Source organism: Brienomyrus brachyistius, chromosome 12, assembly GCF_023856365.1.
Source record: "Brienomyrus brachyistius isolate T26 chromosome 12, BBRACH_0.4, whole genome shotgun sequence".
NCBI classification, from domain to species: Eukaryota; Metazoa; Chordata; class Actinopteri; order Osteoglossiformes; family Mormyridae; genus Brienomyrus; species Brienomyrus brachyistius.
This window is the reverse complement of record NC_064544.1, coordinates 20,858,245-20,883,206: the sequence shown is the minus strand read 5'-3', so window position 1 is coordinate 20,883,206 and position 24,962 is coordinate 20,858,245. Positions and strand designations below refer to the sequence as shown.

General features: G+C 44.3%; 1 protein-coding gene and 1 long non-coding RNA gene across 6 annotated transcripts in view; one reads left to right on the top strand and one right to left on the bottom strand.

The window, feature by feature from the left end:
* The window catches only part of LOC125705180 (C-terminal-binding protein 1), a 79,455-nt gene extending 62,470 nt beyond the window's left edge, over nt 1-16,985 (top strand). For all 5 annotated transcript variants that reach the window (XM_048971614.1, XM_048971616.1, XM_048971615.1 and 2 more), the window contains exons 4-9: nt 3,162-3,368; nt 5,410-5,624; nt 8,521-8,651; nt 9,752-9,879; nt 15,266-15,380; nt 15,804-16,985. In XM_048971614.1, the coding sequence (XP_048827571.1) occupies nt 3,162-3,368; nt 5,410-5,624; nt 8,521-8,651; nt 9,752-9,879; nt 15,266-15,380; nt 15,804-15,990 (983 nt within the window). In that variant the 3' untranslated portion in view covers nt 15,991-16,985. The remainder of the gene's footprint in view (nt 1-3,161; nt 3,369-5,409; nt 5,625-8,520; nt 8,652-9,751; nt 9,880-15,265; nt 15,381-15,803) is intronic.
* Nucleotides 1,518-24,010, bottom strand: LOC125705188 (uncharacterized). Its single transcript, XR_007381447.1, has 3 exons — nt 23,731-24,010; nt 2,388-2,516; nt 1,518-1,627 (listed from the first exon to the last, which is right to left on the bottom strand). It is a non-coding gene; the product is annotated as an uncharacterized LOC125705188 (long non-coding RNA).
* Nucleotides 24,011-24,962: the final 952 nt, after the last annotated feature.

The window sequence follows — 24,962 nt, the reverse complement described above, 5'->3', positions numbered from 1 at the left end:
TGCCCCCGGGGCCACCCCTCTCCTCCTCTGCTGTGGACTCCGGGGCTGCTCCTCTTGGTCTCTGTTCCACGCCCCACAGCTGCCTATGCAACCTCCCAATCCTTCTGCAGCACTGAACTAGCTGCTGCCTTGTTATTTGAAAGATGCAAGTTAGCATTAAAGACAGCAATAGCCTATCACCAGTAAAAGTAGGGCTTTACAGCACATCTCATCACCTTGTGTGCTGGACACCCATGGATATCATGCATTCCTACTGTAGCAAAACCAGGACTTGTATGAAGTACTCTGTCTTCGGTTTTGCCTAATTAAGCAGTACTCTCACAAACCAACAGATTCTGAGTCTCACCGAGGGAGGGCCAATTAGCAGAGACTGTAATTAGTAATGCTTTAGGGCATGTTTCTGCTCTTATCCTGTTCTTAATTTAACCCCCCACCCCTGGAGGTGAAATGCATTGTTGACTTTCAGCAATGTCAAGATAACTGCAGCAAGGACAGTCCTAAATCGAACCTGGGCCAGGCGAGTCTTCCAACAATCCCATCATGCTTTTCTTCGCCAACTGTCATCTTACCGGGATACCGGGATATGGATGGTTAGTGTCAGCATATGTGGGGCCCCCCAGGACCCCAAGGAGCGTGCTCTGTTGTTAAAGTACGGTAATGGTTTATCCCATAGGCAGAGACTAGACCTCTCATGAACCAGATTTATCGTGATTGGCTAAAAATACAGCAGTGACCATTAATTATGCCAGAATCTCAGATTCAGTAGGCGTTAGCAGTGTGTGTCATCTATCCAAGGAAACCCAAGGCACACCTTAGACAGGATACTAGTCAATCAGACATCATGGCCAATTTAGAGACACAAATTCATGGAACCCACATGTGATGGATCTAGTCACAGGAGGACCGTATTAGCCTCACACACAGTGTTAAGGTAGGAACTAACCTTCGGGGGTGTGAGCAGTGTTGGGCACTACAGGTCCAGAAGTTACAAATTCAGACCTAGATTTTGTTTCTATGAGCATAAAGAGTCACAGTCACAGAGTACTGAGCTGGTTGGTCTGGATTTGTAGCTTCTGGCCCTGAAATGCCCAGCACTGGGTGTGAGGTTGTAGCTCAGCCCGCTGAGGCATCAATGGTGAAACAGTAGCTTTGCACATGTAGCTCATCTGTTTCCGTTTTAGGAATGGCACTTTATCCGCAGCAGGATTTGATGACGTTACCATGGAAGCCAGCCGATTTATACACGAATGCAGTGTTTGTGCAGGTGTCGTTTCCCTGGTGTCTCATGCATTGTCAGCTCCATCGATGCTGTAGAAGGTAAAGAGATATGGAGGACAGCTGGCTCCATCAGAACTTTGAGAGGACTATCAGTTCCCTGGTCTTTTCGTGAAGCACCTCTGAGATCCTTCCGGTCACCATCGAGCCCCGAAAAATGTGCGAGAGGCTTCAAACAGATCCAGACAAAGCTGGCCTTTTTTGTAGCATCTGCTCTGCGTTTTCATTTATTTCAGCTTTCAGATTGACTTCAGAAAAATACCCACTGGTCCTCATATTAAGGAAAGTACATAAAAATAACTGAATAGGGGCTCCAACGTTCACCAGCGTCCGGCTTCAGCAGCTGCTTTCCCTGATAAAGCACAATTATATTTACAGTAAGGGCATAATTTGTTTTTTCCTGCATTTTAATGACAAGAACATTGCTCAGCTAACTAACAAAGCAGTGTAATTACATCTTGGTTTTGTAAGAATGGTTTTGCAATTTCTTTTTATGTCAGGGTCAATATATGAAGAGAAATTAATATCCTTGGTTAAACTGATATAAAAAATATGCAAATGATGTAGTGGAAAAAGGACAATGTGTGGACACAGGGGTAAAAGTAAAGTGGGTACAGGCTGTGGAGAATGGGGTATAAGGAGTGTGAATGGGGTACAAGTTGTAAGAATAGTGAATAAGGTGTATGAATGGGGTACAGGCTATTGGGAATAGGGTATAAGATGTGGAAATAGGGTACAGAGTGTGGGAATAGCGCATAAGGTGTGCAAATGGGGTATAGGCTGTGGGGAATAGGGTATAAGATGTGGAAATGGAGTACAGAGTATGGGAGTAGGGTATAAGGACTGTTAATGGAGTACAGGTTGTAGGAATAATGTATAAGTTATGTAAATGGGGCACAGGCTGTGGGGAATAGGGTATAAGATGTGGAAATTGGGGAGAGGGTGTGGAAATGGGGTATAAGGTGTGTAAATGGCATACCGGCTGTGGGAATGGGGTATAAACTGCAGAAAGGTGGTATAAATCTAGGTCCACAAAACGTGATGCGACAAACCTGTAATATAAGCAATCCAAAAGAAATAAGGAGGTACATGCAAGTGATTCTGTTGGTTACCTGGGATGAAAAAGGTCCATCTGTACGCCAGTGCGCCATCATGTGGGGCCTCTGAATGTCGTGCCACTCCTCCTCCTCCTCCTCCTCCTCCTCTCCCACAGTGTCTCCATGCGCTGCCTACAGCCTCTTCTGACGGGAAAATCACGACTTAATTTATGGTTATGTAGTTTGAATAAGTACGTCATAGTACATTTTCTCAGCTAAGTTTGCCTGCAATTATTTGATTTATAGCCATTTTAAACACAAAGAAAACAAATCTGTCTTGTACATAGATGTATATTATTACTTTGGTGTGCCATGTGTTAAAATAATGGGTGTATCTTGCCTTTGTGTTTATATGTGTGAAACAACCTTTTTGTTTTCCGCCTGATGCCAGCTTCCTCTCTCATTGTCCAGTCTAGACAACACACCCAAAGGAAGATATATTTCACATTTTAAACCAAATCTGATGTTCCAGGGCACTGTTTTTAATTGCAACACAGTGACTTCATTGAGATAATAAATGGTTTTATCTGTCACTGTGATTAATTAGTACTGATAACATTTGCATTGTTTTCAGAGGCGATTTGAGTCTAGCTGAATTTTATAGGGTATGGCATTGGCCATATTTAAAACAGTTAGCAGTTTTATTTTTATTTTATTTTATTGTTTTAACTATGGATTTAATTCATTCTAGTAGTAGTCAGCATGTTTTCCTTGGCCCTGGCCCTCAGTACGAGCTCCCTAACCTTTCCCATCTCTGTGTGTCTGCCCCCCCCCCCCCCCCTCCTGCAGGCATTGCTGTCTGCAACATGCCAGCCGCTTCTGTGGAGGAGACGGCCGACTCCACCATGTGTCACATCCTCAACCTGTACAGACGGACCACCTGGCTGCACCAGGCGCTGCGGGAGGGCACGCGAGTGCAGAGCGTGGAGCAGATCCGCGAGGTGGCATCCGGGGCGGCTCGGATCCGCGGGGAGACCCTGGGAATCATCGGCCTCGGTCAGCGCCAATTCCCACAATATACTGGCCCTTTAATCCTGTGCTGCACTGTGTCTGAGTCCTGTCATGTACTAAACATCTATAATATTAATATCCTCAGAAAACTATGGCATCCCATACCTATACCGTACTGCACTTGCATTGTACTACATCTGTACTATACTAAATGTGCACTATGCTATGCCTATACTGTAGTACCCCTGCATTGTACTACACCTATACTGTAGTACACCTGCTCTGTAATACACCTGCACTGTACTATGCCTATACTGTAGTACACCTGCACTGTACTATGCCTATACTGTAGTACCCCTGCACTGTACTATGCCTATACTGTAGTACACCTGCTCTATACTATGCCTATACTGTAGTACACCTGCACTGTACTACACCTATACTGTAGTACACCACGGTCATCTAGGGTCCAAACAACGTCCTGAAACACCCATTTAACATACAGCACTGGTCTAGCAGGAGGTATATGTGAATAATCAGAGAGATTGTGTCCGCGTCGGGGTTAACCTGATGGAATGTTGTGAGGCTGGCGATTTGTCGGGGTGGCAGAGTGTCTTCTGCTGGGGTGGAGTACAGAGATACACCAGGAAGCTCCTTCCAGTGTCTACTGCTGGGGTGGACTACAGAGATACACCAGGAAGCTCCTTCCAGTGTCTGCTGCCGCAATCCTTCATTTTGGACCTTGAATATGCTCTGGCAGCATCTCTTATTGTAAACTGCGAAATGCCACATTGCTGATGGATTCTTTACATCAGTTTTATATATAGAAAGCCTGACCTCCAGCAGAAGATGGGTATGTTTAGTAGGCGACTGTGAAATATTCAGCGGACGGCAGAAGGCGGCGGTCAGGCAGTTTGCTGGAGCAGATATTGTGACAAACATTAATGGGGTGGGGATTGTTCGGTCACTGATCCTCGGGTTCGAATTGCAGGAGCAAAACCTTTGCAGCTGCATTCCTTTAAGCTATAGGGGATGCATAATTCTTAGGACGTTAGAAACGCTTGGACAGGACACCGTTCGAAATCGTGTGTGGTGGGTGTAATCCGTGCTGGCACCGGCAGAGTGAAGCCTTTTTTGGTTTCTGTGATGTGCAGTAGGTGGCTGAGTTGGTCTGTTCTTTTAGGAGTTTGCAGAAACCATCTAACCTTCTCACATATCCTCGACTTGTGACTACCCAAACATTGAATTCGAGAATATTTCTTAAACATATTCTTTTGAGAATTTTATAACATTTATAGTGGAGTCAGGACCAACCCCACCATTCTCTTGCAGTTATTTTTGGTATATGAGGTAACAACTCCCACTTAATTTGGGATGAGTAATGTGCATTAAGTTTGACACCAAGGCCTGAATATATCTTTGACGTGTTTAATTTTGTGACGAGTAATTTATCATTAAGATTATCTGACGCAGGTGCCCAGACTTGTCAGCCCTGCGGGATGAAATATATGGACTATTGACTTTCCCCAGATGGTGCCACAGTTGGCATTGTAGAAGAGTCTAAAAAAGATGGGCTTGTAACACATTGGTGCCAGTCTACAGATAAACTAGAATAGACCCTTAAAAGTGCCGGGTGTAGGCGAGTAGAATAAGGATGTTCAAAGAGGACAGTATGAGAGTAATACATGTTTTTATTTTTTTTTTTTATGAATGTATGATTGCAGTGGAACCTTACAGCCTGTAGAAAGTGTGCATGTTAAAATGACATTGGGAATCGCAGATATTGAGAGTGATACCTTTATCATTCTTTTCAGAGCTACCTTACAGTGCTGATATCCTATACTTCAGTCCTGCAGAATAAATCTCTATGCTAGTTTTGACCTATTTTATGAATCCTTCCTGCCCTGTAGCTACCATTCAGACAAAAACTGAGTGTCAGAGATGTATCATTGAATTTCGTAATCCGATACGATGGTCTCCAGCACAGCGTTGCTTCGGTAGTTTTATCGAACGCTTGTATGGAAGAGCTTTACATGCACGCTGGGCTCATTCCCATGCTAACGCCTGTCCCCTCCCCTGCTTCCAGGACGCGTGGGACAGGCCGTTGCTCTGAGGGCCAAAGCTTTCGGCTTCAACGTGATCTTCTACGACCCATACCTGTCGGACGGGATGGAACGCGCCCTGGGCTTGCAGCGTGTCAACACCCTGCAGGACCTCCTCTTCCACAGCGACTGCGTCACTCTCCACTGCAGCCTCAACGAGCACAACCATCACCTTATCAACGACTTCACCATCAAACAGGTGCTGGGCCGTGCCTGTGGCCTTCACCCCCTGCTCTTAGGGGTTCCGAACACCTCTTTGATCATTCGTGGTGCGCCATATGCAGATGGGCATCCAGGAGGCACTCATCCGAAGCCCAGGCTAAAGCCCTGCAACTCAGCTTTAGTTCTGGCCTCCGATATAATGTCTCCGTTACAGATGGGAGGCTGGGAGGGACTGGTGACATCATAGGTCCTTGTAGCTGTACAGTTGGCTTCCATTTGGGATGCATCTTGTGTGACACATTGAGGGCCCACATCCTACATGCTTTCGCAGGAAACCTTGTTTACTTCTAAAACTTCGGCAGACACCTTCTGATTCGATAATACAGCGATACCTGTTTGCCAATTGGAGAATGACATTGCAAACATTTTTTTTAAGATTTTGCTGAAGAAAGGTTAACCTGACTTAAAATCAGTGTTGGGCATTTCAGGTCCGGAAGCTACAAATCCAGACCAAGATTTTGTTTCTACCAAACATTTGATTCTCTGTGACTGTGACTTTCTAAGCTCCACTGGTTGGTCTGGATTTGTAGCTTCTTTACCTGAAATGCCCAGCACTGCTTACAATTATTTCCTGCTTTTAACATGATTCCTCGTGAGCTTCTCAAGTCTACGTTTAAGTAAAGTCTTTATTATCTTCTTACAATTAAGACCCTTTATTGAGCTCTACTCAGCAAACAAACCTGCATGCATAGGACTGTTCTGTACAGACTCCAGTACCTACAGCGGTTACAGCTTTTTAGCAATTAAGGGATCTGAACCGAAAACTGCACACTGCAGTATGCAGTGTGTCTGTTACTGGGGGCAAGCAGGGTATAAAAATTCAGTCTGAACTGAGAGATTAAATTTGTGAATTGGGCAGCATGTGGCTTCGTGGGCTAAGCCTGTGTGCCTGTAATCAGAAGGTCGCAGGTTCAAACCCAGCCTCAGCCTGTGGGTCCTTCAGCAAGGCCCTTAACCCCCAGCTCCCTGGGCACCGCTACAGGTGGCTGCCCTTTGCAGACAGCTTACTCTACAAAGGGTAAGTTGAGGGAGGCGTAAAAAGACAATTTCCCCACAGGTATCAATGATTATTGTTACTGAATTTTTTAAAAAATAAACTAAAATAAGTGGAAGTATTTACAGAATATCTTGGAAATATTATGACATTAGTGCTGTGGAACATTGGGGTTGTTTTTCAGATGATCAGCATGCAGAGTGTTTCTATGGGAAAGAGGAGTGCAAAATTGAGTGGTATTAGCACAATATTGAAGCATTCTGTGGCGAATCCATGCTTGTGTCTTGCTGTCCATTTCCTTTGGAGAAGCTAAAGTTTGGCCAAACGGAGACAGCGCTGGAAAGCTCTCTGTGCCCTCTTGCTCATTCAGGACAGCACTGTGTCAGACTAGCGCATGTCGGTTCCTGGACAAAATCAGGCCATGTGCAGCTGTGTGCCTGTAATAACAGTAACAACCATGTGATCAACATAATTATAATAATCTACATTTAAATTGATATTTATATTTTCTTTGTTCGTGTGTCGATCCGAAAAATTGCCACTTCAAAGAAACGTAATTTGAATTCTGAATCCAACCCAAAGGAAATGGCTGAAATGGCGGGAAAATTATTGTTGGACAAGAAAGAAATATTTAATTAAAAAAATAAAATGCGAAAGAGTCTGGTTTTCCTAAGAAAGGTGAGAAAGCATTAGCAATGCCCAGTTTAATATGGTCGATACAAACTGACTATGGTTTCATCTGATTTCTCATAGAGCTACAGTACATCTGCAACAATGTATTTAAATGTATTTTAATATATTTACATATAAATAAATTAATAACCAACATAAATATTTATGTTGGTTGTTGTTTACAGATCTGAATAATAATATACAACTTGCATGTCTCCAAATACATGATACTGTGGTATTTTTTTGAAGTCTGTTTTTGGTTAGCTTATCACATTTGGATATTGCGTGCCTTTGAATTTTAAATGAATGAATGTTAAATGTTTCAGTTTTCAGCATCATAAAAATGAGTCATCAGTCTGGTTGCATTGTGATAAAGGCAACCCGGATATTTGTATATGTATGTGACAGGACATGGCTGTAATCAGTGTGGTACTCTACTGTGATGAAACTGTGGAAGGACAGAATAGAACTGCGGTCAGTCTATACACAGAGAACTTTGGCTGCTGCTGATGTGCCAGATCTAGTAGGGGGTGTAGGTGAGATTGCTTCTGTTATGTGGCATGGAAACGCTTGGCTTAGGCTCTGAGTTCTGTTGAAAATTTGAAGCAGAACTTCTAGAAATGCATTCTGACTGTGGCCCTTTAAACTTTGAGATGAGAGCTCTCTGAACCCATTTCCAAACAGCTCAGCTCCTCTTCATGTCTGCTTCTTTCAGAGTAAGATTAAAAGGTAAATGTGTCTCCTGTATTTTACGTCAATCCCTCCTACCAAATTAATAATGACTTTACTTAGGAAACTGGACTCTTTGCTCTTTTCTTGGATATACCCGACGAAGGCTGTGTTCTTTTGGTTTCGTGACGGCTACATGTGTAGAGTGTCCATTACACTAGGATTCACAAACTTCGGTCAGCTGGCTGGAGCGAGATTTTCAGTATGAGACAAGTGTGCGCACATGCATTCGTGTTTGCATGTAAGCAACAATTTTATTAACTTATAAATAGTCTGTAGGGTTTTACAAACTACTCCAACACCTTTGATGTAGCTAATTTTCGGTTCATAACGGAATAATAGAGATTTGCGGTAAGATTTCTTATGTGAGCGTGAGTGCCGAGCCAGATTTGGCAACCCCGCGTACGCTAATGCACTTTCATGTACGGGCTGCCTTTTAACGTTATTTTCGATTTTCTCATCCTGTGGTCTCGTGCAGATGCGCCAGGGGGCCTTCCTGGTGAACACGGCTCGGGGGGGCCTGGTGGATGAGAAAGCCCTGGCCCAGGCCTTAAAGGAGGGCAGGATACGGGGGGCCGCCCTTGACGTACACGAAACGGAGCCTTTCAGGTGAGCGACGCCCTCCCATCTCAGGGATATCTGGCACCAGCAAACAGCAGAGCTCTGCTGCTGATAAGAGTCCTGCAAAATCGGCATGCCTTAACCCCAGACACACTCCTCTACCCCTCTGTATGCTACCTCTCACGCGGGGGCCTGACAGAGGCTGGGCGCACTCATGCTAACAGATGGGCGGACAGCTGCTCCCCATGTACGGCCGAGTTGTGCCCCCCCCCCACCGCCCCCCCAAGAAAAAGAAGGATTAATCTGGCCGAGGAAGACAATACAGAATTCTCTGGGGTGTTTTATATAATTGCAGCCTTTGTTGCATTCTCTGTTTAGCGTTTTGGTTTCATTGTCCCTCGAAAAATGTTTATTCAATTAATTGCTTTGGAAGCCGCGCACATATGCATTGATGTAAGTCACTGCTACTAAACAGATTATTTCGGCATGTGACAATGCTTTTGTTTCCTTTTTTAAAATTGATATAACAAATCAAATGTGTCAGATCCGGTACTGGTGGAATGACGATATTCTAGCAGTAGCCTTTAATGACAGTGAAAATGGGCGGGGCCATGAACAGGATCATGTGACATGGGGGAGGCAATTCATTTTTACAGAACCTATTTCGAACACCTTCCTCTCTCACTGGGGAAGCCCGCTTGCTATTCACAGCCAGTCAGAACCAGCACAATGTCACATATTTAGACTGAACTAGTATATATACACCTCCCAGTTTCCCCAGCTCTCTATCAATACATGCTGACTTTGTCCTTAGGTTTAAACAGGATATTTTAGGAGGTCAGTGTATTTGTCACATTAACTGTACAGTATATGAGGTGTATGATTGCTCTCCTTGATTATAAGAGCTGTCAATGTCATTCGACAAGTGGCAGTGAAGTCAAGCTGATTTTTAAAACCAGTTTGTATTTTTTCATAGCACAAATATAATCAACCACTCTTGATCACATAGATTGTGAGGGATCTTGCTCTTTTTTTAATATCTACCATATTACAAGATAAGATACAATGTACTGTACACATATAGAGTTATAGAGTTGTTATATTACAGAAAACCTTTTTCTTGATGGGTCTTGTGTTCCATCTGTCAGTTTTAACCAAGGCCCGCTGAAAGACGCCCCCAACCTCATCTGCACGCCCCACGCTGCCTGGTACAGCGAGCAGGCCTCCATAGAGATGCGGGAGGAGGCTGCCAGGGAGATCCGCAGGGCAATCACAGGTGAGGGACACCCTGGCGCCCCCTTGAGGTCACAGAGGGGCCTTCGCTCAGGTCGGTGGAAGGACTCCCTGAACTGTGCCTTTCAGGTGTGCCCCCTAACTGATTAAGTTGTGGTGCTGTTAGGACCTTCATAAGCACGACTGGCATGATAAGTGGAAGCAAACCAGCTCTTTGTGATGAGCACTTTGGAATCAATAAGATATTCTTGAAGCACCGGAGAGAGGTACAGTCACCGTCCCCCCACCCCTGAGCGCTGTCCCTGAATCACTCCCCACATCAGTCTCACCAATCGCACACCGGCTCTGCCGATGAACTGGGTCACCGTTTACTTCCAGACAGATAGAAAACCTATTTGCCGATCCGTGAGAGAGACGGTTCAGCCTTCCCAAGGAAACTCCATACATCCAGCGCTTGGAAGAGGCTTAGGAGTGTGGAAATAAATTCAAAATCACCCCCAAACATTTGTCAGTAAGGCCCTCGAGAAATAGGACGTCATAAATATATGCTTTGCAGGTCAGATTTAAAGGACATTTGACGGCCTGCTGATCACAGGCAGACTGGCTGTTCAGATCCAGATTAGGATTCTTGGGATGTAGGATTCTTAATAACTGCTATTTTAAGAGAATTATAAGTGATATTATCTGACAGATAGCAATGAATTTATAATGCCTAACGTGCCAATTACATGCAGATCCTTCTACCGCAGATTACTTAGAATGGAATCAACCAATGAAATGACTACGAAGATTACCATTATTTAGTCACAGCATTTCATTATTTTCATGTCCGTCATTATTCATCTGTGAACGGAATTGTATTTGCGTTCAGGCCAAGGTTCATGCACAGTGAAATTGCAAAATGAAGTTGAGTATTCACGGTTCCTGTAGTGAGGGACACATGAGTGTGAGTTATATAATTCAGGCACCAGTGTGGTTAGTGTTCAACACGATACAGAGACCGGCACTGATGAGGTGCAAATGCCACACTTTTTAGACTGGGACAGTCAGCTGGAATAGACTAGCTAGATTTTTTTTATGTTTTTTGAGTTTCTTCTGCAATGCTCACAATGTAATATATACATGACCCCCCCCCCCTTCCCCCACCACCACATACACACACACACACAAATCTGTAATAAAATCTTTGTGGGGACTCTTCATTCATTCCCATGAGGGAAAAACCCCAACATGATGACTTTAACCCTGACCCAGCCCTAACCTTAACCCCCCCCCAGCCCTAACCTTAGCCATAAGTAACCAAAGTACAAGAGTTTTGGCATTTTTAGCTTTTGATTGCATTCACAGATCTTTGTGAGGACCTGAAAAATGGGCCCCACAATGTCAAAATAACAGGTTTTTAATCACACTGTTGGGGACATTTAGGCCCCACAATGAAATATAAACCTAATCCACACACACGCACGCACGCACACACACACACACACACACACACACACACACACACACACACACACACACACACACACACACACACACACACGCACGCCCCTAGGGTATTGGAGGATTCCAGGGTTCTGCTTGAAAAGCTGCTGGATGATAATGTAATAAATACATCAGTCTAAGTACATACTTGTTAGAGAGCTTTGGAGGGACTGAATCCAAATGACCGCCAGCTGCTCCCTTTGCCCGGCCCTGGTGATGCGAGACGCGCTGACTGATGGATCTCATGCTGACACTTTCGGGTAGCTGTCAGCCCTGCTTCACATTTTAAGGTCTTCTGGGAATTAGCTAAAGTAGTTGCCTAACCCCTTTGCCGTCATTAACTCAGTCAGTAAAGCTGCCGCGCGTCCAGGGCCCCTGGTGTGGAGTCCGAAGAGCTCAGGGTCACGGTAATAAAGTGCCACTTTCCCACACAGCTGCTCTCACCCTGTCCGGTTGTTCCCTGTCACACTGGTACACAGGAGAGCATGCTGTCAGCATCGCACGACCATCGAGGCCAATAATGTAGATGCGGACCTACTGTACTGGAAAGGCGTGTCGCTATGGAATTTCATTTTAGCAAGACTAGCCAGGCCCCTTCTAAGACTTCCTGTGTACTGATGGCCACCATGAGAGACTCTGACTCTAGTCCCATTGTGGTCTTCCCACAATGACCCTCTGTAACGTATTTGCTGCTGCTTGCGAGTTCACCTTCCTGTTTTGGGAGTTTCTTCACCTCACAAAAACTACCTTTTATATTGTATAGTCATCACCAGCTCCTCTACATCCAACCATCTTTTGCACCACGAGATGCTTTACAAGCATTTCGGCCAAAATAGACTAATCATAAACCCTACTCTCTGGCAGTTCAGGCTGCGGTTGATTAACGTCCTCCGTCATCATATTATAAAAACAGAGTGACTCCCACTGCCACTAACGACTAAGGGCCTTGAGCATGTCAGGTGAACGGACCACAGCCCTGCACACTTTCCTTCCTGGGTAGCTGTCGATGCAGCCCACCTAAATTTGGGTCAGCCAGACGTGGCTGCTAACCAAGCCGCTGACCCGGAGGTGCAGACTGCCCAGATGGTGGTCACAGGCCCGTGGCCGGCAGCATCATGCCGGGTAGCGTAAGGGTCTCCACAGGTCAGCAATAGCCAGTTGTGTCCATCGGCTGGAAGTAACTTCCAGTGCTAGTTTCCGCAAATTCTGCGGGAGCCAGGACAACACAGGAGAGTCACATAATCGACACACCTGTATACAGTGGGGCAAAAAAGTATTTGGTCAGCCACCGATTGTGCAAGTTCTCCCACTGAAAATGATGGCAGAGGTCAGTAATTTTCATCATAGGTACACTTCAACTGTGAGAGACAGAATGTGAAAAAAAAATCCATGAATTCACATGGTAGGATTTTTAAAGAATTTATTTGTAAATTAGGGTGGAAAATAAGTATTTGGTCAATTCAAACAAGGAAAATCTCTGGCTCTCACAGACCTGTAACGTCTTCTTTAAGAAGCTTTTCTGTCCTCCACTCGTTACCTGTCTTAATGGCACCTGTTCGAACTCATTATCTGTATAAAAGACACCTGTCCACAGCCTCAAACAGTCAGACTCCAAACTCCACTATGGCCAAGACCAAAGAGCTTTCGAAGGACACCAGGAAAAGAATTGTAGACCTGCACCAGACTGGGAAGAGTGAATCTACAATAGGCAAGCAGCTTGGTGTGAAAAAATCAACTGTGGGAGCAATTATCAGAAAATGGAAGACATACAAGACCACTGATAATCTCCCTCGATCTGGGGCTCCACGCAAGATCTCATCCCGTGGGGTCAAAATAATCATGAGAACGGTGAGCAAAAATCCCAGAACCACACGGGGGGACCTGGTGAATGACCTGCAGAGAGCTGGGACCAAAGTAACAAAGGTCACCATCAGTAACACACTACAACGGCAGGGAATCAAATCCTGCAGTGCCAGACGTGTTCCGCTGCTGAAGCCAGTGCATGTCCAGGCCCGTCTGAAGTTTGCCAGAGAGCACATGGATGATACAGCAGAGGATTGGGAGAATGTCATGTGGTCAGATGAAACCAAAGTAGAACTTTTTGGTCTAAACTCAACTCGTCGTGTTTGGAGGAAGAAGAATACTGAGTTGCATCCCAAGAACACCATACCTACTGTGAAGCATGGGGGGGGAAACATCATGCTTTGGGGCTGTTTTTCTGCTAAGGGGACAGGACGACTGATCCGTGTTAAGGAAAGAATGAATGGGGCCATGTATCGTGAGATCTTGAGCCAAAACCTCCTTCCATCAGTGAGAGCTTTGAAGATGAAACGTGGCTGGGTCTTCCAACATGACAATGATCCCAAACACACTGCCCGGGCAACAAAGGAGTGGCTCCGTAAGAAGCATTTGAAAGTCCTGGAGTGGCCTAGCCAGTCTCCAGACCTCAACCCCATAGAAAATCTGTGGAGGGAGTTGAAAGTCCGTGTTGCTCGGCGACAGCCCCAAAACATCACTGCTCTCGAGAAGATCTGCATGGAGGAATGGGCCAAAATACCAGCTACTGTGTGTGCAAACCTGGTAAAGACCTATAGTAATCGTTTGACCTCTGTTATTGCCAACAAAGGTTATGTTACAAAGTATTGAGTTGAATTTTTGTTATTGACCAAATACTTATTTTCCACCCTAATTTACAAATAAATTCTTTAAAAATCCTACCATGTGAATTCATGGATTTTTTTTTCACATTCTGTCTCTCACAGTTGAAGTGTACCTATGATGAAAATTACTGACCTCTGCCATCATTTTCAGTGGGAGAACTTGCACAATCGGTGGCTGACCAAATACTTTTTTGCCCCACTGTAGCTTCATGTTTACGTCCTTTTCAAGATTCCCGGTATCATGGATCAGTTATAATGGAGTGATGCCTCACTGTTTTTGTTATGGAGACAGTTAACTGTGCATTGATAGTGTTTTCTGATCATTCTGAAAAGCAGCCACTGTATGTGCTTTTCTACACACACACACACACACACACACACACACACGCACACAGACGCACACAGACACGTACAGACGCAGACGCGCTCACAGACACCCACACACACACACACATTACATTCCACTGGTTAAAATAAATAACTCTGCCTAGAAGCGACTGTTACCCCAGTTTTGAATGGTGGTTTCTGCTGATGATGATGGGAGACGTGTGAGTGTGAAGCGTGAAGACAAACAGGAGAGATGGTGCCGCACACAGCAACAGATTCCAGTAGGCCGAACAAACAAATTAGCGCTTTTTGGGGATATGGGCGCCGTGCAACACATAGCATATGATCTGAGGCGTAGCTGGAATTTTCCATCTGTGGTCTGACTGGTCTCATAGAGTGAGGTTTCAAATACACTTATTACTTGTTACCAATTAATAATGTACTGATTAATTGACAATCTGGAGGAAAAATGTAAAGGGATGTCTTTGCTTTCTGGTCTGATGGGTTTCAGTCGCAGTAAGCATTTTAATAACAGTGATTAACGTTCAGGGGGCGGCATGGTGGTGCAGTGGTTAGCACTGTTGCCTCACACCTTTGGGACCCGGGTTCGAGTCTCCGCCTGGGTCACATGTGTGTGGAGTTTGCATGTTCTCCCCTTGTCGTCGTGGGGTTTTCTCCGGGTACTCCGGTTTCCCCCCACAGTCCAAAAACATGCTGATTGGAGTTGTTAAATTGCCCCTAGGTGTGCTTGTGTGAGTGAATGATGTGTGAGTGTGCCCTGCGATGGGCTGGCCCCCCATCCTTGGTTGGTGCCTGCCTCGTGCCCAGTGCTTCCAGGATAGGCTCCGGGCCCCCCGCGACCCAGTAGAATAAGTGGTTTGGAAAATGGATGGATGGATGATTAACGTTCATAGTATGTCATTTGGGCTTGACATGGGTATTCCCAATCCGATCCAGGGCGAATTCCAGACAGCCTGAAAAACTGCGTCAACAAAGACTACCTAACCCAGGCTACACACTGGGCCAACATGGATCCGGCTGTTATTCATCCAGAGCTCAACGGGGCCTACAGGTAACAGGATCATCCATGTCTCTACTTCCATGCGGACGGTATATAAAAGTTCCCCAGTCCATTTACCTCAAAGTAATGGCCAGTGGTATCTTATTTGATGAATATCGTATCTCAGTTACACTGAACAACCTTCTGGTTTCCCTTCTGATAAATGTTCAAGTTGAAAAGTGGAATCATCTCAAAGTAGGTCTTCTTGCTGTGCACAGAAGCGGATCTCCTTGATCTCCTATCATGATTTACTCTGCCCATCACTGACCTTATGCCATAGGCCGAGTTTACGCAGGTCATTGGGTGCGATTAGGAACTTCCATTCTGCTGGTGACAATAGCATACAGGCTTAGAACTGATGTTCATGTGGAAAAGCTAGCAGTGGCTTCAAAGCCAGATAAGTCTGTTCTGCTTTCTCCTGTTGTCTGCCCACAGGTACCCCCCAGGAGTGGTGAGCCTGGCCTCTGGTGGCCTCCCCCCAGCAGTGGAAGGAATCGTGCCCAGCGCTATGCCCATTTCCCACGGCCTCCCCACCGTGGCCCACCCCCCACACGCCCCCTCCCCTGGCCAGACTGGCAAACCGGAGGTGGAAAGAGAGCAGCATCCCAGTGACCAGTTGTAGCCCCACCCCTCTCTGCCTTGCCCCGCCCCCTGTGGCCCTTTGTCCAATCATGGAACACTCCCCCCCTTCTGTGGCCCATAGCTGGAGACGTCATGGGTTACCAAAAGCACCAGTAAAAGTGTGGATTTGCAGGAGTCTGTTGCAGTTCTAAAGCTGGTCCAGTAACAATTGGTGGCAATTTTTTTCTTTTTAAACTATTTGTGCAGGAGATGAATAACATGGATTTTAAAAGAAAAGAAGATAAAAATCCCTGAGTATAAATTGTAGTTTGTCCCTGTACAGTGGGCTGATTTTACTGTTTCTGTGTCCTTATGGGTTTCTCATTAATCAAGAGTAGTCAATTATATCATGAATGTAACCTGTCTGTGTACAGTTTTTAGAACATTTAAAGGGTCTGTTTGTTTAGCAGTTAAAAAAACAACAAAAACGCAGATACAAGGGGAAGCATTCAGTCACCCGAAGACAACTAAATATATATTTGTTCTTATGTGTTTAAACAAGCCCGAAAAATGAGGCAGTTTTGAGGCAAACCTTCTCAGGAAATTATTTTTTCCCACTTCTTTTCCTTTATAAGCCACATAGTGCATTGTTTTGTACTCGCTTGTCTTTTTTTTAGAATAATTTAGTACCAAACTGCAGAAAAAGAATCACTATTATTTTAAGAGTTGATTTTAAGAGGCAACGATACCCTCTGTTTTAAGATTCAGAAAACACAAGACTTTTCCCAGAGCAAAAGGTTCCCCACATACGCCCGACCACCTGCCTGCATTCGCCCGTTTCGTTGTAACTTCATTGGTGATCATACGTCCGCAAAGCAGAGCCTGACTGGCCCAGTAGCACCATCTCATTGCCTACAGTGGTTCTTCCTGGTCAAGTAGTAGGCTAGCAATATATTTTGGGTTGAACTACAAAGAAAAAAAAATTAACAAATGTTTGTGACTGTATCCATTTGTATGAATTATTTTAAAAAGAAATAAAAATCTGAGTTAAAGGCCCACGTCTGTGTTCTTGTGTGACAGAGCCGCTTGCAATTTGTCAAACTCTATAACCTGAATACAGCCACACCGAATAGAGTAAATGGCAGTACATTTACTCTGTCCAGTGGGGAAAGTGAGCGTGTTCACTGACTCCATGTTCAGTGTTTACAGTTTTGTGTTATTAGATTGTTGTTGGCTCACACGTGTGCAAAACTCAGGAATTTTCAGGTATTGGCCACTCCGCAGATTTAGGTGAAAAAGTTCGGTGAACCAAGACAGCTGGGATTTCTGAAAAATGTATTAAAAGTAGCCCCAGCTTATAGTAGTTCAGTGTATTAGTTGTGAGCATGGTGCTAATTAACAGAGTCTCGGGGTGGGTGTGGACTAACACAAGTCCATAGTGTTAGTATGGTGCAGATTAACGTAGAGTCTCGTGGTGGGTGTGAACTAACACAAGTCCATGGTGTTAGTATGGTGCAGATTAACGTAGAGTCTCGGGGTGGGTGTGGACTAACACCAGTCCATAGTGTTAGTATGGTGCAGATTAACGTAGAGTCTCGGGGTGGGTGTGGACTAACACAAGTCCATGGTGTTAGTATGGTGCAGATTAACACAGAGTCTCGGGGTGAGTGTGGACTAACACAAGTCCATAGTGTTAGTATGGTGCAGATTAACGTAGAGTCTCGGGGTGGGTGTGGACTAACACCAGTCCATAGTGTTAGTATGGTGCAGATTAACATAGAGTCTCGGGGTGGGTGTGGACTAACACAAGTCCATAGTGTTAGTATGGTGCAGATTAACATAGAGTCTCGGGGTGGGTGTGGACTAACACAAGTCAATAGTGTTAGTATGGTGAAGATTAACATAGAGTCTCGGGGTGGGTGTGGACTAACACAAGTCCATAGTGTTAGTATGGTGCAGATAAACATAGAGTCTCGGGGTGGGTGTGGACTAACATAAGTCCATAGTGTTAGTATGGTGCAGATTAACACAGAGTCTTGGGGTGGGTGTGGACTAACACAAATTCATGGTGTTAGTATAGTGCAGATTAACGTAGAGTCTCGGGGTGGGTGTGGACTAACACAAGTCCATGGTCTTAGTATGGTGCAGATTAACACAGAGTCTCGGGGTGGGTGTGAACTAACACAAATCCATGGTCTTAGTATGGTGCAGATTAACATAGAGCAAAGGTGTCAAACTCCAGTCCTGGAAGGCCAGAACCCTATACATTTTTGATCCCCTCATTTAATACACCTGATTCACCTCCTTGCACCTCCTTCTGCTAATTACCACACAGCTCCTGAGCTGAATCATTTGTGGTGTAACAGGGAAAGAGCTAAACTACACAGGGCTCTGGCCCCCCAGGACAGGAGTTTGACACTTCTGACAGAATCTCAGGGTGAGTGTAGACTAACACAAGTCCATAGTGTTAGTATGGTGCAGATTAACACAGAGTCTTGGGGTGGGTGTGGACTAACACAAATTCATGGTGTTAGTATGGTGCAGATTAACGTAGAGTCTCGGGGTGGGTGTGGACTAACACAAGTCCATGGTGTTAGTATAGTGCAGATTAACGTAGAGTCTCGGGGTGGGTGTGGACTAACACAAGTCCATGGTCTTAGTATGGTGCAGATTAACATAGAGCAAAGGTGTCAAACTCCAGTCCTGGAAGGCCAGAACCCTGTACATTTTTGATAACAGGGAAAGAGCTAAACTACACAGGGCTCTGGCCCCCCAGGACAGGAGTTTGACACTTCTGACAGAATCTCAGGGTGAGTGTAGACTAACATGAGTCCAGAGTATTAGTATGGTGCACAGTTTTACATGACTGTCGCTCTCCAACCCCAGCAAAACCTTTACTGACCCTTCTGTAGTGGAGAAGTTAACACAACTGGAACCATGCTGTAACTAGTCTCTCTTTACAGTATGGCTCAAGTACGGCCTGGTTCCTGTGTGCAAGTGGAAAAGCACCAAGGGACTAACATGAGTTCAGAGTGTCCTAGTGGTGGAGGTGATTATAATCAGAGTCTCATGAGGCCCAAATGTCTTTATGAGTAGAGATTAATGTAATCAGAGTGTCTCAGGATGGGTGTAAACTGATATTAATACAGTGCCAGTATAGTGCGGATTAACATTATCTGAAGTTAAATTAAATATAGATATTTTTGAACCTAATATGGATTTGCCCAGAGGTAGTCAGAATGGATATAGATATACTATAGAAATTATGGATAAGCTTTGGCTGACTCCCCCCTGTTAAATGCTCTACAGTTTATTTTTGGAAAATGGATGTCATTTTCCCTTAGGGGAAGACGGTAGAAATTGTCCAACTTGCCTCAACTAGGTTTTTAGGTACCGGAACTGGCCTGTTTTTTTAGGTTAAAAAGACTTGGTGTGCTGGTCTGTGTCGTTAAAAACCTTTGAATGCATTTTACTCGTAGGTAATACGGCCGTTCATCACTTTTTACCTTCTGAAGGAAGCTGTATTTTCCACAGGGCTGTATCTACGCTGACATAATGATTCTATAAAATACAACCATTTTTTAAATATGTATTACAAATACTAACACAGAGAAATTGTATATGAGCAGGAAGCATTTACACCTCAAAAACAATGGTGAAAATAAGTTAAATGTGTCTTATTCTGTTGTCTGAATATGCAGAGCTTTCTTATGTCCTTTTTCAAGCTATGATGCATGTGATGTTACTGTTTGCAAATTTTGGATTTTTGAAGGCGATACCAAATTCCACTACATTGCCATATGGTGATGGTTATCTGAAGCTGTCTGTCCTGTCTGACTAAGCATGTGCCCATTAATCACTTTGGCCCTATCACATTATCAGATTTTCTCCAAGAAAGGCAAAGGCCCTTTGTCCCCATTGAACTCTGCAAGTCTTGTAGGGTTGTTAGCATATAAGCTAACACTGGGTGGCAGTATAGAACCAGATTCACAGGACTGCAGTACAATCCCTTTAAATATTACTTTAAATATTGTGAGTTTTCACAAAAGAAGAGCTGTTAATTGTACGATAAGAATTGTACAGATGAAGTTATCAGCTCACTGTACTATAGAAAAGGAAAGGCTGGCAAATCATTCCAGGCCGGTCTCTTCAGTTGCTAAACTCCAGTGTCCGTCCAGAGTCTGCTTTGTGTATTTTGTTAAAGCTGTGAAGGACAGCCAGGTCAAAAGGGAACTGAGGAGTCTGCAAGGAGCGCTGCGTTTGCTCCGTGCTGATCATCTACTTTCCCCAAATGTGGTAATGATGCTCAGCCAGGAGGGCCACGAGGAGCCCCAGATCATGTTATATTATTCACTGTCGAGATGTCCGATTAGGATCCATGTACTGGAAGTCTGGGTGGTCTTCAGAAAATGAGGAATTGTCCAGAGGAATTCACAGGGCTCCCTTTATGCAAACCAAACTCATCAAGAGCAGAGATATCTGTCAGTGGTGTCAGCAGAAAATTTAGATTGGGGTGGCCATCAAGGAGGTGTTATGTTGTTGGGGGGGGCTCACACTGTGTCTATTCTATCGCTCTGCTTAGAAAATAATGCGTATTTTGTTTTTATTACTTTGAGGTGGGGTGGCGTTTGTATGTTCCATGCCGTCGTGGGGTTTCCTCCGGGTACTGCGGTTTCCCCCCACAGTCCAAAGACATGCTGAGGCTAATTGGAGTTGCTAAATTGCCCGTAGGTGTGCATGTGTCAGTAAATGGTGTGTAAGTGTACCCTGCGATGGACTGGCCTCCCATCCTGGGTTGTTCCCTGCCTCATGCCCATTGCTACCGGGATAGGCTCCGGACCCCCCGCGACCCAGTAGGATAAGCGGTTCGGAAAATGGATGGATGGATGGAGGTGGGGTGGCAACAGGGGTGGCCCCATATTTACTAGGGGGGCGTGGCCACCCCTGGGCCCTCTTTGGATCCACTCCTGTTTAGTATGTTGTTCATTATGTTCAACCACAGTCACAACACACAACAGGCCTGCTGTGTGTATCTTACCCAAATGTATTATTATTATTTTTAATACTGTATAAAATGCCGTAAATGTACAGCTCAAGGAGATCTTAGTGCAGGAATCTTACGCCACTGAACTGGCACTGATTCAACACACATTATAATACATTATATACGCTAATAAAGGCTTGTCACTCTTCATTGTTTATGAAATGTCAGACTAACATTTGGGAGCCATATATGACTCCATGTTTAACAGCATAGTATGAAAGGCTAGAGCTTTATGGACATAATCGGCTTAATGAAATGATTAAAGTGTTGGAATGGCCTTGCAGGAAAATTGGCCTCTGGCATGAACTCTGCGATTTTCAGTCGCTCACACACCTCCAGAAGGCCTAAGGATGGCGTTGCATGTTACTTATTTTATTATGGAAACCACAGAAATCTGCTTTTGCCCCCCCAACCCCAAGCTTCCAAGCATAAAGAAGCATTACATCTCAACCCTATCCTTTACTCCAAGATTGTATAATGGGGACTCGATACTTTTATCAAAATCAACTTACCTTTTTTTTTTTTGAGAAAGCAAAGTCAGACAGTTCCTGGAGTGATCGGGGGTTTAAGGGCCTTGCTCGAGGGCCCAACAGCAAAATCTCCCTGCAAACATAGGATTTAAACCTGTAACCTTCTGATCATAACCACAGATACCAAACCACTGATAATTTCTTGTCAGTGAGATTACCACCAAAACACCAGTCCAGACACCCTGTTCTGTGCCAGCATTTGACGCCTGGACCCCACAATTGGGTTCTGTGATTTTATTTTTGGTTTGAAATTGACACTTTTCGTCCTCTTAGTCCCGTCTTCACACTGCCTCTCCGTGGACCGTCAGTTAGGAGTCAGACCCTTTGACATTCCCTGCCTCACTCTGTGTTCCTTTTTAGTTTTAATTATTTTTTTGTTGGAATCCTTGTAGCCATAATTTCATTTTTATTTTCATTGTTCTCTTTTCCCTTTTTACCGTCCCTTTGTGTATCTCCCTCGTTAGAACACTAAGTCATTTTAGGTAACAGCATTAGACAAATTAATGACAGCAATTGAAATATCATTGTCCAGTGGCTGCATGTTAAATCAATTATTGACTTACCTCTTGTTTTCATTTTAATAAATGTCTGATTGGCTGCAGAAGAAATTTGGACTTCAGTGACCCCCCCCCCCCCCCCCCCCCCCACTAAAGAGAAACAGGTGCAATGAGGTCGCCAAGTGTCATACTTGGATGCTCTGTGGCCCCACGAGGACAACATTGTGTCAATGACATCAGCTGCGATACTTCGAGGAATGCATGCGAATGGGTCCCAAATGGCCCGACTCTTTGACAGCACGTGTCTCACTGAGTGGACAGATTTACGCGGCCACCTGTAAGACGCACGGTCACCCTCCCAACCAGCCCTCGAAGCTCATACTCACTTAACTAATCATGTTTCAGGAAGGTCAGGAGTGTGCAAATCCGGGAGAGAATAATCCGGGTTTTTCACCGCAGTCTCAGCTTTCACGTCCTCGCTGGCTATACTTCCTTGGCTGAGCCAGCATGCCTGGTTTTATCAAACCCGTAAAAGCTCCTGATTTTTAAAGCAAACGCAAACATTGGACCATGTCAGTAGTGGAAATAGCACCCTGCACTCCAAACTGCCAAGAGGCGGAAACTGATCTGCTGGGGATAATCTTCATAAAGTAACGGAGCATCCCAGGGGCACGTGATATCACCAGAGCCATAAAGAACCACAAACCCATCCGCCATTGTGACCTATATTCTGAAGTAAAGGGGAGCGTGTCCAACTTCTTTGGTCTTTAGTTGTGTCATGAATGCCTCCCAGTTTGGAAGTTATTGTTTGATTGCGTGACACTTTGATTAAAAACAGCCTGTGATTTATACGTAGTTCTATAATTCAGTGTGTTCTGGCCCATTTCTGGTTAAGAGGCTTGCCTACGGACGATATAACAGCACCTTTCCTGGGATTTTTAACACCAACTTTCCACATCGTAGTTAAAGCCATATTTGTAACCAATGTGCCTCACTATTTTCAGAAAATATGGCAGTAAGTGCTGGTGTTTAATGTCAGTCTATCATTCAAGAAAGTGACATACGAGTGAGGCACAGTGACCATAGAAAGTTAGGCAAAGTACCCAGGAGCGTTATCATCCCAGGAGCGTTATCATCCCAGGAGTGGAGCTGCTGTTGAGCCATCTTGCAGGTCACATTTAAATGGTTTCAAGCTGTAAGCTGTGGAAGAAATATGCAAATGTGTCTGCAGAAAATATGAATAAATTGAAGGTTATTTCATTGTTTTTGGTTCTCTCTACCTTTGCATTTCATCTGTGAGCAGGATGACCCGATAATCCATGTCAGGGAGGACATTTTGAGCTACTTCGGCTTTTACAAACTGCTTTAAAACGCAAAGGCTCCTGTGCTTAGACAAATAGGCCAGTTCTTCTTGTGCTTTGACTGGTTTGCTGCTTGAACGACTCACCCAGCTGTTTCACAATAGCATTAGTGACAAATGCATGATTATAGGAGACTGAACAATCAGCACACAGTGCTTAGATGAAATCCAGGCTCTTTTAATTGAAATGGTAGTTTACGAATCCTGTCCTAGCCCAAAGGTCACCTTTTAAGTGAGGTCTGCAATATGCAACGCGAGCTGAAAATGGCTTGAGTTTCCTGAGCGAATACCGCAGATAACATACTACAGACAGAAGCCCGTCTAAATGGGCAATATCCAAATTGAAAAAGAGGTAAGGGGCACTGCTCACCAGTTTCCATCAACAGGCAGACTTTCGAAAACATCGACGACCATCCTCTCAGTTCTCGCACTCTCATTGTTGCAGAAGCAAAGGTGGTCCATCTATTTCTATCGGTGAGCTTTGACTAGTGTCTGTTGCCGCTGGTTCATTTTGTCCTCGTTTGCCGTATGCTGTCATGATATTTCCTTGACACATGACATCGTTTTACAGTTTCTATTACTGATGCATCAGCAATGACCCTTTGGAACACAGACTTTTGTTGTGCTGCAGCTTCAAAGTGCTGATCCTCAGACGGCTGTTTTCCTTGCTTTTTTATACCCCCCAGTGGTTCTGAACTCAAACATGCAGTAAAAAACAGGGAGCAACAGTTACGGTTTTTAAACGAACTTGTGCTCTGTGGCTTGTGTTTTATACATTTTTCCCTTTTAAACATAATCAATAAGCTAATATAGTACAACAGTACAGGCTATTGATTTCCTGGATGGTGATGGTGCTGCTTACCAACTGAATTACATTCTCAAGTTATTTGCTTGCCTTGGCTGCATTGTTAAAAATGCCATTAGTTCGAATGGATAGGATTACAGTATAGAACCTTTATTCGCAGAAACGGTTTGCATTTTTGTTTATAAGAGTAAAATATGAAATGAACATAAAACACATTAGTTTCAGACAGTGTTTTGCTCTTCCATCATCAGCATATGTTCCTGACTAAGCGTGGTTAGCTGAAAAAAGGCTGGTTTTAGAAATAAATGCTCTTAAAGAATAACAGACACTTGATTCTTTTTCCAGTGTGTCTGTTTGTAGTGATCTCAACTACTCTGGCCAAGACTGGAAATAGTGGTGTGGCAGTGAACCAGCTTAGACTGCAACTGGCCTTAATTAGTAAATGTGGTAATTCGGCACATCAGCATCAGGGTCTATATGTAGACAACACAAGTCCTGCATAACATTAAGCATCATTAACAATTCTGTTTTTGTTTGTATTATTAAAACTCTGTCACCTAAGTCGATATCTGTCACCTAAGTGTTCATTTTTAATATAGTGGTACACATACACAACATAGTCCTGTCAATGTAAACAGTTATGGTAGTCGTCACGAGAGAACCTGGCATTTCTTGAAAAAAGGAAATAAAATGGTACCTTCTTCACCTTTTCTACAAGTATGAGTACAGGTACACTGGAACGCTTCTTTTCACACATCTTATCTTCCTCTTCTTTAAGAAACACACACACACACACA